This window comes from Mauremys mutica, chromosome 8 (genome assembly GCF_020497125.1).
Source record: "Mauremys mutica isolate MM-2020 ecotype Southern chromosome 8, ASM2049712v1, whole genome shotgun sequence".
Classification (NCBI taxonomy): domain Eukaryota; kingdom Metazoa; phylum Chordata; order Testudines; family Geoemydidae; genus Mauremys; species Mauremys mutica.
Genome location: NC_059079.1, coordinates 110,668,749 through 110,683,314, shown reverse-complemented (window position 1 = coordinate 110,683,314; position 14,566 = coordinate 110,668,749). Strand labels below are relative to the sequence as shown.

At 51.2% G+C, this 14,566-nt stretch overlaps 1 protein-coding gene across 1 annotated transcript; it reads right to left on the bottom strand.

Annotated features, from left to right (window-relative positions):
- Positions 1–422: 422 nt before the first annotated feature.
- On the bottom strand, positions 423–14,560 carry KIF20A (kinesin family member 20A). The gene is made up of 19 exons (XM_045026583.1): positions 14,438–14,560; positions 13,817–13,996; positions 11,381–11,470; positions 11,065–11,184; positions 10,638–10,776; positions 10,366–10,553; positions 10,135–10,279; positions 9,154–9,345; positions 8,656–8,767; positions 8,448–8,519; positions 7,685–7,828; positions 7,431–7,596; positions 6,927–7,091; positions 5,953–6,092; positions 5,739–5,841; positions 4,504–4,705; positions 3,819–3,910; positions 3,349–3,486; positions 423–2,636 (listed from the first exon to the last, which is right to left on the bottom strand). The coding sequence occupies exons 2-19, from the start codon at positions 13,976–13,978 to the stop codon at positions 2,316–2,318; spliced, it is 2,691 nt and encodes an 896-aa protein (XP_044882518.1). The 5' UTR covers positions 13,979–13,996; positions 14,438–14,560; the 3' UTR covers positions 423–2,315.
- Between the last annotated feature and the right edge of the window lie 6 nt (positions 14,561–14,566).

Here is a 14,566-nt window from a genome sequence, read left to right as displayed (position 1 = left end):
CAGGTCAGGTGCCCACCAGGTACTATGCTTTAACCCTTTACTAACTATTCATGACATGCCCGCAGGCAAGGGCAGCAGGTGGTGGAGCCACTGCTGCACATGCTGGCCACTACCAGGAGTGGTGCCAGGTCAGGGCAGACAGATCCTTGCAGCATGCCACTGCCACCCCAGAGCTGCTCGAGGTAAGCAGCGCCAGGCCAAAGTCCGCACCCCAACCCCCTGCCCTGAGCTACCTCCTGCCCTGAACCCTTTCCTGCACTCTTACACCTCCTGCACCAACCCCCTGCCGCATTCCTCCTGCACCCCAATTCCCTGCCTTGAGCCCCTTCCTGCACCCCCTCCCACACCCTGCACTCCCTCCTGCACCTGAGCGCCCTACATTCATGGCCCTGCATACAATTTCCCCACCCAGATGTGGCCCTTGGGCAAAAAAGTTTGCCTACTCGATTGTCTGTACCTCTGTAAGCAAGCCAGAGGACTGAAGCCATGACAGCCTCCTGCTGCCCATTGCAGTTGCCTTGGTATGCCCTGCTGGCTCGTGTGACCAGTGCAGCCTGCAGAGATGTTTGAGCAATCAGCTGGCCTTAAACTGTTTCAGCTCCTCCAGTAACTGATCAACAAAATTAGACAATGTCTCAGTATGTAGAGTAGGACATGATTGCTTGCTGAAAAGATCCAGTTCTTGGGCATTTTTCCCCTTGGGGTGACTTTGCTGTTTTGTTCTCTCCTGTATTCCTTGTACAAGAGAGCCAGCTGCAGGATGAGAATAACTGTTCAAATCCCTTTATGGGGACTTTACCTTCTGTCTGCTGTATTAGAAGTAGTTGAGATGAAAGCAGGCCTATAGCAGAGGGATTTGGTGGGTTCCAGTAGACCATAGTCTGTAGGAATGCCTGATTGCCCTGCTGTTAGTAAATGCAGTATGTTCAAGAGCTCGTGGAGTCCTGCTTGAATAGCTTTCAGGGGAATGTTTAAGATTTTCACCATGTACTTCAAGTCCTGGAAAACCTTATGCAGCTGCAGTGACAGACGGGTGCATTTGCTGCCTCAAGCGAAGATGAGGCTATTGCAGATGGGGACTGGATGCTTTCTTAGAGACTATTCCAATTTGCCTTTTTCTAAAAGATGCTCTGGGAATTATTTGGGGAAGTTCCATGGGTTGTGTTACGCAGGTCAGACTACAGGATCACAATGGTCCCTTGTAATCTATGATTTTTTTCTCTCTCTAGTAGTTTGGGGTTGGAGCAGCTGCATTGACTGAGGATGAATCCCTCCCTCATGGGTGAGGGAGACCTAAGCCTGGCTACAGTAGATGAAGTTAGCTTCCTGCAGTAAGGCCAGGGAAAATACAGCTAGAAATAGTGCAGTAATGGGAAGGGGAATGATCCCTGTGAGGTCCTGATCCTTTCCTAGCATCTCACCCTGACTCATACTAAGTTGCTCCATAGGCAGATTGGGGACATCAGTGTTAGTCATGATTTCATTCTGAGAGCCTAAAGCTATTCATGAGGGTTAGAGCCCAGTCTAGCATCATCAAAAATAATTAAAGGAGGGGCCATATTTATTCCAAGTGTAAATAAAGAACTGGTAATGCATCTGAGAATTAAGTACTCATTGGATGTGAAGCAAGGTATTTCAATTACACATGTAAGACTGAAAAGGTATATCTATGCTGCACTTTAAAGCCCACAGGTGGCCCTGGCTAAGGGGCTGTTTAATGGCAGTATAGCTGTTTGGGTCTAGGTTCTAGGATCCTGTATGGTGGGAGAGTCCCACAGCTTGCTCAAGTGTGAAAATCCACACTGCAATTAACTAGCCCCTAAACACTCTGAGCCAGGCAGGTGGCACAGGCACCTCATGCCAGTGTAGACATAGATGAAGGGTTCAGGTCCTGGCCTCCCCTCTACAGGGTGACAGCAGCAGCTCAAATCTACTTTAGGCACATTATGCTGACCTGGCTGTAGAAAGGCCAAAACAGGTGGTGATCCTGGAGGATAGTAGGGTTGGTACTATTAGCTAGGACACTTAGTGCAGGCAAGTTTTTGTACAAGTAAAACACAATGTTTGTATATTTATTGTCATGCATAGCCTATGTTACAGAATACACAAGTTGAGAGGCAATGTTACAGTTTGGACCGGGGGGTCCTGTTCCATATAGACTGGAGTAGCAGCTGGCTTGAAACAGAGTAGACCACCTGAAGCAATCTTTGGGAGTCACATGCAGTGTTTGCACAAGCCCGTGAAGAATTACTAAATATGGTAGTTTATACACAGACAGGGACAGTAACTCCTTGCTGGTGGGTCAATTCACCCACTTAATATTTTTTACTAGAGGGCAGGGCCTTGAGTACTGGTGATCGCCGGCCACGCAGGATGCGGCTATAGGGGCTGCTCTCTCCCATACGAGGATGTGCGGGTGAGCGGGACAGAAAGCCGTGCAGGAAGGGTTTCTTGCCAGGAGGCTGACTTGGCTGCAGGTTTTCCCTATTAGCACAGAAGCGTTTCTTTAAAGTAGATGTTGAAGGGGCTTGGAGCTTCTGCACAGTATGGTACTGTTCAGCAATACAGGTTGCCTTCTTCCGCAGATCTAGCTTCACCAACATCATGTTGTTCTGTAATTCTGCCAGTGTTTGGTCCTGAGAGGGGGAATCCAGCAATGTTTGATCTTACAGTGATGGTCCCATTACAGTTGATGGGAACTCCCTGTTAAGCACTCAGAAGTTGAACAATCCACTCAGACAATAAGCCACTCTGTTATAGAGGAGCATGTAGTGCCAAGCAGCTCCTGCTGGCCCTGCTGCAGCAGTTAGTTTGGCAAGCTGACCATCCCTGGGTTGGACCAAGAGGGCAGTGCAGCCGAGGAAAGCTGAATCCACCCCACTACCAACATTCTGCTGTAGTTAAATTGCCCTCTGACTTTCCCTCCCTGCCCTCAGGTTGACCTCTACCAGAGCTAGCTACTGCCAGGGCCTCCAGTAAACAAACAGGGCTAGGAACAGTTGCTACCCATTACTGTGCTGAGGCCCAGATCGAGGTGGAAGTTGTGGGGTTAGGGACTTTTTCAGCAGCTTGCGTATGTAGCTGCTCAAACACAGATCCCATGAAAAAATAAGTTAGTGGAGCAGCCAGTTCATAATGGATAGTACTAACTGGTGGCTTTCTGTAGCCTGAGCTGCCCTCCAGCAACTGAGAAAAGAAGGGGAAATGGACATGGGATTCCTTTCTGTTCTCCATCCTGCCCCCAATAAATGTACACTTCGGTATACTTAGGCAGCCAAGTTTTTGGTGACATTCAAGTGCCTAGGCTGAATCCCATGCAGTCCTCACAATGAGCAATTGTCACATTACCTGTCTAGCCAGGATGTCATCACAGGTGCAGAGGGCTTCTCGAAGTTTTCCTGCACTTGTGGTGTGACAACATGCTCTCTCTGCAGACTGGAGGGACTCCCCAAGCCTTTGCAGCTCTGACCGCAACAGCTTCACATTCTGCAGGAGGGTGGGAAATTCAGTCTAAGCAAGAGACTTAGCAAGGCAGGACACAAACACCCAGTCCTCAAGGCAAAGCCATACCACAGCAGCCCTGACCTACATCTCACCCCTCAAAGATCCCACTGGAACAGGGGTCAGTACAGCAGCTCCCTGAACTATTGGGGAAGCAATACCTCCCACACTCCAGAGGAGAACGTTACCAGCAGAACACTGGCTCCCATAAGGGTGTGGCTGAAGCTAAACAGGTGATAGTGAAATACACACTGCTCATTGTGAACTGGTAAGAGCCCTCCAAAGGAGTTCCCATATCCTCACAGGGGTGCAGTTACCTTTTGTCCATCCTCCAGCTTCCTGTCCACATCCACAGTGAGGGGTTTGGCAGAAGGAGGTGGCTCCAGCAGCTTCTGGTACCTGTGCAACTCTGAAAACAACCAGGAACAGAGTGGGGAAAAAAACATCTCGTGCACATATCCCAGCACAGAGATCTAGGTTCTGTATAATCCAAGGCCCTGTGAAACAACTGGAAGCAGCCACAGGTGCACTGAACCAAAACTTTAGAAGTGCACAGGTCAGGCAGTTCAGATCTAGAACTGCTCCATTTGAGACTCCTCATACTCATAGCTTCTCCTTTTATTTGGGTGAGGGAAATGTCTTCTCTTAACTCTGCCCCTCAACTCTTACTTGCAGTGCCTAGAAGTCCCAATATGCTAGGCCTTATATGTACATATAGGGAGAGTCTCTTCCCCAAACACCATCTTTATCTAAATCAACAAAGGTTTTTTTTTGTTTTTGGGGCAGACAGGGAGCAGGGGTGAGGTCCCAGGGTGGTGGTTGGGGGGATGGGGATCTGTTGGGTGGAGAAGTAGCAGCACAGAGAAGTGAAGGGGCTGGTCACATGGTAGAGCTGGGACTAGAACTCTGGTCTCAAGACTCCCAGTCCCACTGCCCTGAGCACATTTCTAATCAGCAATTTGAGGAGAGCCCCTGCCCACCTCAGAGCCACCAGTGCCACACCTGCAGTAGTAGTAGTCAGCTCTGATTGACACTGCTCCAGCTTGGCTTTAACTTCCAGCAGCTCCTGCTGCAGAGTGGATGCAGCTACCACTCGTTTTGATCTGCGCAGGGGCTGCTCCTGCTGTTTCCTCTCCAGGGCCTCTGACTGCAGCTTTGCCTCCTGCAGAGCAGCCTCCAGCTCTTCAATCTTTTCATCACGCTCCTGAGGAGAAAGGGCAGATTTGCTCAGAGCCAAGCCCCTTTACTGGGAAGAGGTGCCAGACTTTCCCATGAGGAAGCCTAAGTGGCACGTGGGCTGCAATTCACTAAATTGTAATAAACACTCCCAGCTGGGCATTTTAAAGGTCTGCACCTTTGAAAGGGGTCTGGCAGCATATCCCCAAACACCTGCCTGCTCCATGGAATGAAGCCAAACAGTTCTGTAGCTACCCACCATTGCCAATAAGAATAGGTGGGAAGAAAAATCTATCACTCCTTAACAAATCTGTCAATGTTACTATTTTCTCCAGAATTTATACTAAGAATGGAGGGTGTGTTTGCAACATGCTCAGAACACAGGAAGCAAAGATGCTGTTTTTCATCAGACTGGCTGCCTGTTAGCCCTTGCCCAGCAGTGGCTGTGCTACAGCCCGCAACCAAATGGGACCTGACCACAAGTGTCAAGTCTGGTTCAGGTGGGTAAACAACTGGACCCTCTCAAGTATGGGTCAGTGACAGCTGTGTGCTCTGCTCCTGCCCACCACCACCCCTTTGCTGCACTACGTGTGCTATGGAGTGAATGTGCCAAGGAGTCTCAGCGCCTCTCATTTCACAGAGCATGCACAGCAGCTCCTAGCATGCTGACTCCAGGGCAGGAGATGGTGGTGAATGCAACTCCAGTTCAGGGTCAGGTCCAGTGGTAACTCAGCTTGCTTAAGTTTTGGTCCAGTTTGGGCTCAAAAATTAGGCCCAAGCAGATCTTGATGCTGTGCTACATAAAACAGCAGCCAAGAATTTGGAACTGGGGACTATAGAGGGCTCTAGCTAGAGCCCAAGGCCTGTAGGGAGGAGCAGAAGATACAGTTGGAGCAGTCACATAAAAGCACCAAATGGGAGGCTGGAAAGCCTTGCTAGTGTGAGAGAGTCACAGCAGAAGATTCCTGGGCTCAGACAAGCTCTTCTCACATCTCTGGCTCTGCTCCCAAGCCTGGTTTCCTCATGCCCCTTCCCATTTTCCCCCACATACACACACATACCTGAATCCTCTCCTGATAATAATCAGTCATTGACTCCTTCAGATTGTTCAGCTTATCCTCATATAGTTCCACCAGTAGCTCCTTTTGCGTGTCCAAGTGTTGGCTGCAGAGAGAGGGCGCAATGTGTACCAAACCAGAGATGTATAGGGGAGGCTCAGAGTTGAGGGGTGATTAGCAGGGAGGAGTTCCCATTTCCCGTGCAGTATGACAGTACCTGCACCACTGCTCCTTCTGTTGCAACTGCTCTAGCATCTCATTGCAGAGCTCCTCACGGAGGCACATTTCCAGGTGCAGCCTGTCCTGCCGCTCCTGCACCAGCAGATCCCACAGGACCTCCACTGCTCGCGGAAGGTCCTGCAAGGAGGGCACAAGACAACGTGAGCCTTCTACCTATGCTTGTGCATTAGGGAATCCAAGCATAGAAAAGGTTTCCCATGCCCAGTAGAGGTTTCACTGGGCTGGCCCTGGATCTCGGTTCTGCCACTGAATTACTGTTCACTCCCCGCTTTGTGAAGGGCCGCGAATCATTCTTACTGAGCATTATATGTCCTCACTAGGATTTGCAATTCCTCCCAATTTCACGTCACTTGGAGTCAGTGGATCTGCTGCTTAGTACCCTTTTCCCAAGGTCAGATTGTTAAATAAAGCTAACTCCAGACTTTCCAGTAGTCCTTCGCTGTCAGCTGTTGCCCTTTCCCCTTCAGCAGATGCTCCACTTATGGGACAGTGTCACGTCCAAGCTGATTTGAAATAGGGATGCAAGTGTCCTTTGTGCATTGAGAGCGCCTGGGAGGCTTAGTACTAATAGTTCTCTGACCCTCCCAGTGTTCACTGATTCAATAGTTGTGCTAGCAGCCATCTTGAGCTGCGGGGGAGGGATAGCTCAGTGCTTTGAGCATTGGCCTGCTAAACCCAGGGTTGTGAGCTCAATCCTCAAGGGGGCCATTTAGGGGTCTGGGGCAAGTAGAATCTGTCAGGGACAGTACTTGGTCCTGCTGTGAAGGCAGGGGACTGGACTTGATGACCTTTCAAGGTCCCTTCTATGAGATAGGTATATTGTTCTCACTCCCAATAATTTACAGCTCCTGAGCCTCAGTCCCACCTCCCTGCTCCTAAAGGCTGGGGGTTAGACAGACATCCCTGCAGGTCAGGGTGGCTTCACAGGGTAGCAGATAAACCATCACCCACCTCCCTGTCATACATGGGCACTTCTCCATCATCCTCACTCTCTTCATCAGGCTCCACTTCTTGCTCTGAGCCTGCCCCTAAACTCCTACTGTCTCGCCTGCTGTGTTCCTTGATTAATGATTGGATAGACGGCAGAGCCAGCTTTGTGGGAGGAGCTTGAACAAGCTGAAGAGAAAATAAAAGTCCACGGTTATGACCTCACAAGGACTGTGGACCAGGGTGGCCCGTATGCGACTGTTTTCCCCAGCCCTTGTCTTGTTCTTCAGGTTAGCAGAGACTAGGAATGCTGTGGAGGCAGCGTACTCCACCAGGTACACTGCTTCCCTCCCCATGCCTTCCCTCCCCCACGCCCTCAAAGGTGAAAGGAAGCAACCTGTTCCCATAGGACCTTCACCCTAACCCTAGGGAGTCCTGAGATCCAGGCCAGAGATGCAGGCTCTTGGAAAATCCAGAGTGACTTCTGCACTACTGGGCACCCTGGCCCCTAGGCACTGGCCCACTGACCTGGCTAGCTATGGCCGAGAACTTGGCCACATGCAGGGTCTCGTCATATGTGGATGCGCACTGGTTAATGTTGACAATCATGCAGGAACGCCCACGCCCTGTGAAGAAGCCTTGAAACACACGGGTCAGCTTGCTGTCCCGGAAGGGAACAACACTCTGCTTCAGCCTGCAGGGAGAGAGGAGAACCTGCTAAGCCCAACAGCCAAGCACCTGGGGAATCCCCTTCCTCCCCCAGATCTCCTGTGCACACTCACTTGGACTGCTGGTTCTGGCGGAGGGCAGCGATGCAGCGGCCGAGCGTGTGCAGGGAGGTGTTGATGTTATTTGCCTCCTTCATGCGGTCCCCACTTTTCTGGTTCTTGCAGCGCTCTGAGCCAGCAAGGTCACACAGGGACAACCTGAGGAAAGCCCAGGGAGATATCTGTGATCTGGTCCCACTGGCCCTGCCCTAACCCCACACTCCAAACATTCCATGCTCCCTGCTCTAAGCTCACCCTCCCCTTAAAAGCCCGTCTTCCAATTTCCTTGAGTAGGTGCAGAAGCTGCTTGGGCAGCTGTCATCACAAACCCAGAGGCTATTAAGCTGTGCCAGTCAACATTGCCACCAAAATCAGGATGCGGGGCCAAGACAGCCAGAAATCCCTGATCCCCAGCTGGCAGCTGCTTTCCAAGCACAGAGCCAAACTTGCATTTGTAGTTTATTACATCGCTGGTAGACAAATCCATTAACAGCAGCTTAACCACAGGGAACCCCACACCCCTGAGATGGGAGCAAGACACCCATATTCACACCAGTTTAGTGGGGTCCTGGTGACTCAGATGGTGCTTTCCAACACCTCTCATAGCAGTGTCCCGTCAACCCCAAGCTGTGCAATGGGAACGAGCTCCTTCCCAGTAACCCCACCAAATGACCTTCAGAAGACCCTAGATATCTGTAACAACAGCAAATATGTGAGAACTCTGAGCCTTCAGGAACCCCCAACCTCCCTGCCCCATAAAAAGAAATGCAGGACTCACTCGCTGATTTTGGGGAGCATCTCACTGCTGCTTCCCTGTAAGTGCAGAACACGAATGGAGAAGATGCTGTGACTGCAGGGAGCAAGGACAAAAGAAGTTTGAAAGGAACATGCATCATATGCTCCTGGACAACACCCCAGTCCCACAGCTCCCAGCCTCGGAATAAGACCACCACCCCCCCAGACCAATCCTCTTCTCTGTCTCAGACCTGCGGCTGGAGTTCTCATTCAAGTGGGTGCAGGCAAAACTCTGGTTTTTCCGACCCAGTTTCAGGAGCTTCCAGGCCTCATCAGCATCTTGGACATTGATCCAGTTCAGATCTGAAAGAGCAGACACAGGTCACGCCAGGCAAGTGGGAGAGTGACAGAGACCAGGGTTGCCCTCCCAGGGACCGACTACTTACCTCAGCCCAGGCTCCATTACCAGGAGCCAGTCTGAGCTCCCCCAACACTATCCATTGAGGGGAACAAACATTAACTCGACAGCCCAACCAAGAGGAGCAGCTGACTGGGTATAAGATACCACAGAGCACGCTCCCTTCCCCATTAGTGCCCCTCTCCACACACATCACATCACATCCTCCACACCCAAGTTACTGCTTTGTCACCCCCTCAGGCTATAGCTCCTGCAGTCCAAACTTGAGCTGGCAGGGCCCTTCCCTAGATGTCCCCAGAGCCCAACCCAGGGCAAGATTGGGTAGATCTACCTTTCACATAGGGGCTGCCAGTCTGGTCTTCGCACAGTCGCAGCGTCTGCCTTTTGCGGTTCTGGTTCATCTCCAGCAAGTCATAGATCTGCTCATTGTAAATCTCAAAGAAGGAGACCCAGATGGAGACCTGCCCATCCCCCAGGGTGAGGAGCGAGATGCGGTCTGGGTCAGCCCAGCGAGGACCCAGCTCTGGGAGGGAGAGGTAAAAAGGATGGTAGTGATTGCAGCAGTACCCGGCATGTCCCAGCTGAATAGCTTGGGACTGAGAGAGGCTGCAGACACCCCCTCGCCCAACAGAAACTCTCTACCCCAGCCCCAAATGCACTCCATGTGTCCCGCCTGGGACTCCCCACCCTCAACACAGACTTCAAGCCAGGATACTCTAGGTATCCACTTAGATCTCACATCTTTCCCTTGTCAAGAACTTCCTACATGCCCTGTCTCTGATCTGGAGAAACGGGGGAGCACACAACCTTCTATACCGGATCCCTCTATGGCTTTGTTCCTGGCTACCCAAGACTCCCTACTCTCCTTATGTTCAAGTCTATCAGATGAGATCAGCTGACTGTCCCTAGGTTTCCCAGTCTAGGGGACAAATGCTTTCAGTGGGGCCCCTCAGCTCCAGAGCCTGCTTCCTTGGTAGTCTGACAGAGCCCAAGCTATTGGCCAGCCAGGTGTGGTGGAACACTCAGCTGCTCAGGTAGGTACCCCCTTGTGGGAGGGGCTTGTCTATTTCTTTCAAGTTGATTGTTGTCCCAGGATGACACAGGTGGGCAACGTACAGAACAGAGAAAAGAGGTATTCACAGCCCAAAATTCCCCAAATACAGAGCTTCCCCCCCAAAGAAACAGGGAGCCCCAGAGAATGCAGAATCCATACTGCCCCTCCCACAGCACAACTCTCCAATAACAAGGGTGCAAAATCCACTCCTCCCCAATCCAGGAAGGGTGGCACAGGATAGCAGGGCACTGGACATACCTTCCAGCTGGCTGCTGCTCGACTGGTTGGCAAACTGGCTGGTAGAAGAGAGGCCACCAACCCCACTGTCAAAACTGACAGTGGTGGCAGCCTGGAGATGGGACTCGGCACTGTGGCTCCTCTTCAGTGGAGTCAGCACTTCCTCCTGGAAAACCATGGTGTCCATGGTTGAGAGTCAGACACAACCAACATGCTCTCGTACCTTCCCTGAGACTCAGAAGGGACACTCACCTCCCGCAGCCCCCCGCACAACAGGGCCAGCTTCTTGGTCTCCTCCTGATGCACTTGTTTGCTGTCCAGCCAGGTCACCTCACTGGAAAGCGAGGGCTTCAGATCCATAGCCTGGTAGAGCCGATCCCCCACACTATTAAAGATGACAGCTAGGGAGCGAGGCAGGATCCCACCGTCTTTGCTGCTCCCTGGAGGAGAGAGCAGCAGCAAGCTGAGCACTCATACAGGCAGTCGTCATCAACCCATCACTGCATAGCAAGGGCTCCCCTTACCCTGGATGGTGTGTGTCTTCCCAGAGTTGGTGATGCCATAGGTGTAAACCAGCCAGTTCTGCCCATGGAGTACATCCTTCAGCACTTCGCCCATCGTTTCATCAAAGAATGCCTTCTGCCCCACCTCCGCCCCAAAGATCTGCAACCACAAACGCCACAGGGTAGCAAGGATGACACCACATAGTGGCTTCCCTCCCTTGGCTGCAGCACCCACTGCTATTCCAGGGCTGCCCTCCTCCCACCCACCCCTTTGCCAATACCCCTCAAGCCTGACACACAGCCCTGTCAGCTATTCCAGTCCCGGCCTTTTCTGAGCACAGGCTGCCAGTTATGCTTGAGCCAGTAAATTTATAGTTACATGGTTCTTTAAAGAAAGAGAAACAAACCCCTCCAAGGCAGGTTGCATGATCTGGGCCTGAGCACCTACCTGGGTGAAGGTGAATTTATGGACTGCCTGGCCTACCCCCCGTGCAGTGCTCCGCATGGTGAAAGAGTCCTGGGGCGCTCTCAGGAGGAGGGTCTCCGAATTCTCAATATAGACGCAGCCCTGAGGGGTACAAATAAAACTTCATCACCACAGTGGCTCAGAAGATAAATCTCCCCACAATCCGTGACTCCACCACGCAGACACAGCGTGAGGTTATGAAATCCTCCACTTTCAGAACCACCCTGTTCCCGGTAGGTTGAGGAAATGGATTCGTGTATTTTCCACATGCATCTCCTGCTTGACCCCAGGCTCTCACCTGATCTTCCTGTTTCTCCAGCTCAGATGGCTTCAGGGGCCGGACTCTCAGATACACCTTCACTTTCCCATTATTGTCCTCAGATGCAGCCTGCAGAACCCCACACAGATTAGATACATCAGCCACAGTGGAAGTACCAGAAAGTTCTGTCAAATTAAGTGCACCAATGGGAACCATAGCATGCAACACAGGTAGCTCATAGGACCCAGACCTCAGAAGCTTCTGGGCATTTTACTGGTACCTGCTCCAGCATCAGCCTCAAGTGCTCCAGAAGCTCAAAAAAATAAGCTTGCTCAGGTATATTCACTGGGTTCCCAAGCAGCCACTTGGCAGCTCATCCAGCAGTACTGGAAGTGAGGGACTAGCACAACTCTCACCCCACTAGAGGCACCACCCACATGGATCCTGATTGGGGACAATGATGGCCCCTGTGGCCAGACCATACTATTTAAGCCAGAAGGAGGCACAGGAAGTTGACTGAGCAACTGAATGACTTCCTGACTGGTGGGTGTATCAGATCGGACTCTTGTTTGATCCCTGGACTCTTATTCTGGCTCTGGCCTATAGGATGGTTTAGATGAAGAAATAAGTAGAAGTTAGGTTTTTGCCCTAAGTGTAGAGGAGTATGAGAAACTGAAATTCCTACTGTGAGAAAGCTAGAGATAAATTGGAGACAAACTGTTATGGGGAAAAAAAAGTTAGCAAGTGGTATGACCCAGGGTTATGTTTTGGTTATAAGGTTTTTGAGAATTGTGAATTTATTAAAATGCTATCTAATTGATAGTATGGGAAGGACATTGGTGCAGATATTAATTTAAATAATGTGTAATAAAAAAGCCAATAAGGCGGCAATAGAAATAGAACTATGGCAAAGAGCAGTTTAATGTTAATTAGTATTACAGTATAAAAGTAATATACTGTAATAAACCCTCTGCAGTATAAAAGGAGTAGCCTTGCTAAATTGCAGGGAGCCCCAGTTATCAAAATGGTACTGTTAGGTTCCAGGTTTATAAGGCTGTACTTCACTGTTAGTGGACTGATCACCCACTGATTCATCATTCTATCTTTAAGTGAGAGTATAACAGTATCATTAGTATAAGTGGTAATTGCATGCCTGTTTGTTAAAAAGAAAAATTAATTAAGCAAACTTTGGCTGCATAATTCAAAGTGTCACTTAGTGGTCCTCCATTAAATAAGTTTTTGGCAACCAACTGAGAGGCTTGACCCTGAAAACTGAGTTGGGTTTGATCACAGCCTTATCTTAGTCATTTAATATTAATTGGGAACACTTTCATCACAAAGGTTAAAAACCCCTGGCTTGCTTCCTGGACTACGACTCCAGCTCTGACCCCTGGATTGGTTCCCCCTCTGTAGGGCTGGTATTTTAACCCGTTGGTGCAGAAAACAAGCCACAGCTCAATGTGTAGCCCCATCCACAAGCGAGTCATCAGTAGGTCAGATCTCTGACCCATGAACTAGAGAGAGAGAACCCGGAGCACTAGGCCTGGTGAGCCCGGAACCAAAGTCAGGCCACTCAAGCAGTATTAAAGCAAATGCTTACAGGTTTACTGCCCAATACATAAACTTGGCAAAGTTGCTGCTGGTGTTGCTAAAACAGACATTTTTAAGAAGTACTAGGCACTAAATATTTATTTAAATACATTTCAAAAAGCTAGTACATGTACATCCCAATCTAGTACTAAACAGATGGTTTGACAAAACAGTAAATAAAGTTTTTTTTCAAACGATCAGGAACAAGGGGAGGTAATAAACATCATAAAGCACGCAAGGTGGTACATAAGTTGTTTGTCTCAGTCTATAAATGTCAGCAGGACCGGCTTTAGGAAGTGCGGGGCCTGATTCGAATAGTTTTGACGGGGCCCTGGCAGGGATGACTCACCTGGCAGCGCTCTGGGTCTTCAGCAGCGGGTCCTTCACTCGCTCCGAGTCTTCGGCGGCACTGAAGGACCCGCTGCCAAAATGTCGCTGACGACCCGGAGCGCCGCCAGGTGAGTAAAAATTAAAAAGGCACCTAAGTTAGCCACTCTTCTTTAGAGCGCAGGGCCCTCTTAGGCGCAGGACCTGATTTGGGGGAATCGGCCTAAAGCCAGCCCTGAATGTCTGGGTACCTTGCCTTAATGCTTTGTGTGGACAAGGGAGAAGCAAAAATTCCCACTGCTGACTAAGCCACCCTGTGCCACGGGGCACTCGTGTTAATGTACTTGTGCAAGTCATTAGAACTGTGCCCTAAAGGCAATAAACCTGGCAAAGTGCCTTTATTGCAGAACTGCACCTGTGGTCTCTCGCTACAAGACCCATGGAGGTCTGCTAAATTAGCAGGCTATGCCCGCTGCTACATCAAAGCTCCAAAAGCATTAAGCAGTTGTAATAATTTAGCAGCCTTAACAACACTCCACCTTTCTACAACCCACTCACCTGCTGGGATCCCCTCAGGTTTGGGGAAATAGCAGAGAAATCGGATAGTAAATCTTTGCGCAGGCCAGACCCAATCTCTGCTGCTGTGGATTCGAGCAGGGGTGAGGCTGTGACTTCCTCATCAGAGAACAGCCCCTGTGGGGAAAGGAGTCCCTGTGCCATGGTCCCCACAGGTGGCTCCTACCAGGAAGGGTCACAGTTAAGATCAGCTTAACTGCAATTCCCTAACTCTCCCGCCCAGCCCCCCCCAAGACTCTGCCTGACCCCCCCCCTCCACGCTCCCTCCTCCTCCGCCCATACCGGCCCAGCCCCCCCACACACCCTCCAGCTCCTACCCCCCCGCCCACACTGGCCCGGCCCCTGAACCCCCCCACACACGCTCCCTCCGGCCCCTCCCCACCCACCCACACCGGCCCAGGGCCCCCACCAGCCCCTACCCCCCACCCACACATGCTCCCTCCAGCCCCTACCCCCCCGCCCACACCGGCCCAGCCCCCCCAATTCTCCCTCCAGCCCACACCGGCCCAGCCCCCCGCAACCCCTGACCCCCCCCCCCCACACGCGCCCTCCGGCCCCCGCCCCCCCAATTCTCCCTCCAGCCCCCCCCCCCCGCACACTCACTGTAGATTCGGTGGGGACTCTGTGCTGCTGCTTGTTCAAACCTCGCGGTCTGCCCGCTTAACCAATCAGAGCGCGAGCAGCCCTACCGCCAATCACAGACTGGGACGGGGCTGAGGGAGTCAGAGCGAG

Bases quoted from the DNA above. Each gene is read 5' to 3' on its own strand.
- KIF20A (XM_045026583.1), bottom strand. From the start codon at position 13,978: ATGGCACAGGGACTCCTTTCCCCACAGGGGCTGTTCTCTGATGAGGAA. The intron at 6,093-6,926 runs GTGGGTGATGGT...CCCTCCTTGCAG, and splicing joins TGCCCATGTATGACAGGGAG to GACCTTCCGCGAGCAGTGGA. The intron at 3,911-4,503 runs GTGTGGCACTGG...GGTTGTTTTCAG, and splicing joins GCTGACTACTACTACTGCAG to AGTTGCACAGGTACCAGAAG.